This window comes from Tupaia chinensis, unplaced genomic scaffold, assembly GCF_000334495.1.
Source record: "Tupaia chinensis unplaced genomic scaffold, TupChi_1.0 Scaffold148607_1, whole genome shotgun sequence".
Taxonomy (NCBI): Eukaryota; Metazoa; Chordata; class Mammalia; order Scandentia; family Tupaiidae; genus Tupaia; species Tupaia belangeri.
The window spans coordinates 3,273,448-3,275,449 of NW_006208456.1; the positions used below are offsets into that span (position 1 = coordinate 3,273,448).

The following is a 2,002-nucleotide window of genomic DNA, read 5'->3' on the forward strand; positions in this document are numbered from 1 at the left end:
GTAGGGAAAATGAAACGATGTTGACTTAGGAAGGAAGGGAGACCCGTCACAACAGTCCCTGTGTCCCCAAGTAGCTTGCTCCTGTCTATAAGGATGCAATGAGTACAGGACCGGGAACGAGCTCTGCACTGAACTCCTTCCACTCGGCAGGTCCGACCTGCTGGGATGGGCTTCAGGTACTCCAGGACTTGGGGCCGGCTTAGGGCCACTCAAGTGGGAAAGATGATACAGGTTCACTGGTTATTATATAGCTTCATAAAACACCAAAAGGGGGAAATACTGACTACACATATAGTAAGGGAGTGGCTGGGGCTGATCTACAAATGGAACCCCAAACGCCGTGAAGGCAGAGGCACAGGCTGCCTTCTTATGGGTGCCAAGACTTGGGGTCGTTCTAAGGCCTCTCTGAGGCACCCAGTAGAGGAGGTGAAATGAGGATCTGCTCCCCCTCATGACTTTCTCTTAAGGCCATTCCCATGGCCTGTCTCAGTCTTTAAGACTACTTCATCCCTCAGAGGTGTCGTCTCAAACCAGGAAATCTCACCCTGCATTGGCTGCAACCTAGAACTCCAGCTACGCGATGAGGAGGAACCTGCCCTTTCTCTGCTACTCACTGACTCTTAGAGGAAAAGTAATCTAAGCCCACTTTTCCTCCTGAGGCATTTAGCTGCACAAAGTAACCGAACTTTCTGAAAACAAGCCCTAGACTGACTCCACCAGACATATTTTTCTAGACGTACGGCTCCTGAGAGGGCTCAAAATAGTTCACCACTCTCCCGAGGACCCTGAGTGGGCCACGCCTGGTTCCAGCCCATGCCAACTTTACACCTTTCCTTTTCCCACCCAGAGGTGCAAGGTGTGGTGTTGAATTTCCAAGGCAGCTTCCAACTAATGGTGAAAATCATAAGTGGAATATAAGCTGCTACCGGCGCAATGTAGTGAGCACTCGGGGGTCTCCTCCTGCAAGGTGGGATCAACAGATGAGGTACAGAGTTGCCATTGCTATGGCAGTAACTGATGACAAAGCCAGGCCCTGGGCCCTTCCATTCTCCAAAACAATAATATCACTCCTAGGTCCTATCTAAAAGGCAAGGCCACTCTCCACACGTACAAGGAAAGTGCTTCAGAGCCTCTGCCTTGTGCTCCTTGTCTGCAAGTGAACAAAGCCAGGAAAGCTGCTCTCTGCATTCAGTAAGTGTGCTGTGAAGTTCTCGGGATCCCAGTTTCCTGGGGGCTCAATTGGCTCAGAGGCTAGAGGCTGGGTCGACAGGAGTCTGTTCCCAGGAGGCACCAGGAATCTGAATCTAGGTCAGGCTTTGGATCCATTTCCATCTCTTCCTTTGCTGTCTGAGTTCCTTTGGAATGCATCCCCACCTGTGCAGATAAAACACGGTTTCACATTAGCAACAGTGCCACCTAGCCACAGCAACTCGGGACTGCATGTAGCCAGTCTGGTGAGAAGCTCACAGTACTACTTAGATCAAGTCCACATCTTTACATTTGCAGTGTAACCAACTGCCCTGGCTTGTCCAGGGCTGCAGGGCGGCTGGGACATGGAACTCTCAGTTTTAAAACGGACACAGTCTTAGATAAAACAACCTTCTTGCCCACTACAGCTGCCATCTTACCTCAAGTGGATATATTACTTTCTAAGTGTTTTTATAGACATTTCTTCATGTAAAAGTGAGTAGTATTATCTTCTTTTACCTGAGAAACCATGGCTCAGAGAAACAGTAAATAGTCCAGGGCCAGCTGGGGGCATGGTGGCTAAGGTGGTTGGATCCCACATGGCCAACTGTATGGTTCCAGTCCTGGACATGGCTGCTTGAAAAATACACTGGCTGCATGTGCATGCATACGCCAAATCCCGAGAATGGAGAAGGGACTGCGGCATGACCACACCTCATGGAAGGTGCTTTCTCACTTTTCCTTCCTCTCTTTCTCTCCCTCTCTGGTGAGTGCACACATACACCCTCTGGCAAAAATGTAAAAAAAAAAAAAA

General features: G+C 49.5%; 1 protein-coding gene across 1 annotated transcript in view; it reads right to left on the reverse strand.

Annotated features, from left to right (window-relative positions):
* Nucleotides 1–7: 7 nt before the first annotated feature.
* The window catches only part of NEK9 (NIMA related kinase 9), a gene marked incomplete at its 5' end in the record, with an annotated part of 42,608 nt that continues 40,613 nt past the window's right edge, over nt 8–2,002 (reverse strand). The window contains 1 exon segment of the mRNA XM_027769123.1: nt 8–1,374. Within this exon segment, the coding sequence (XP_027624924.1) occupies nt 1,252–1,374 (123 nt within the window).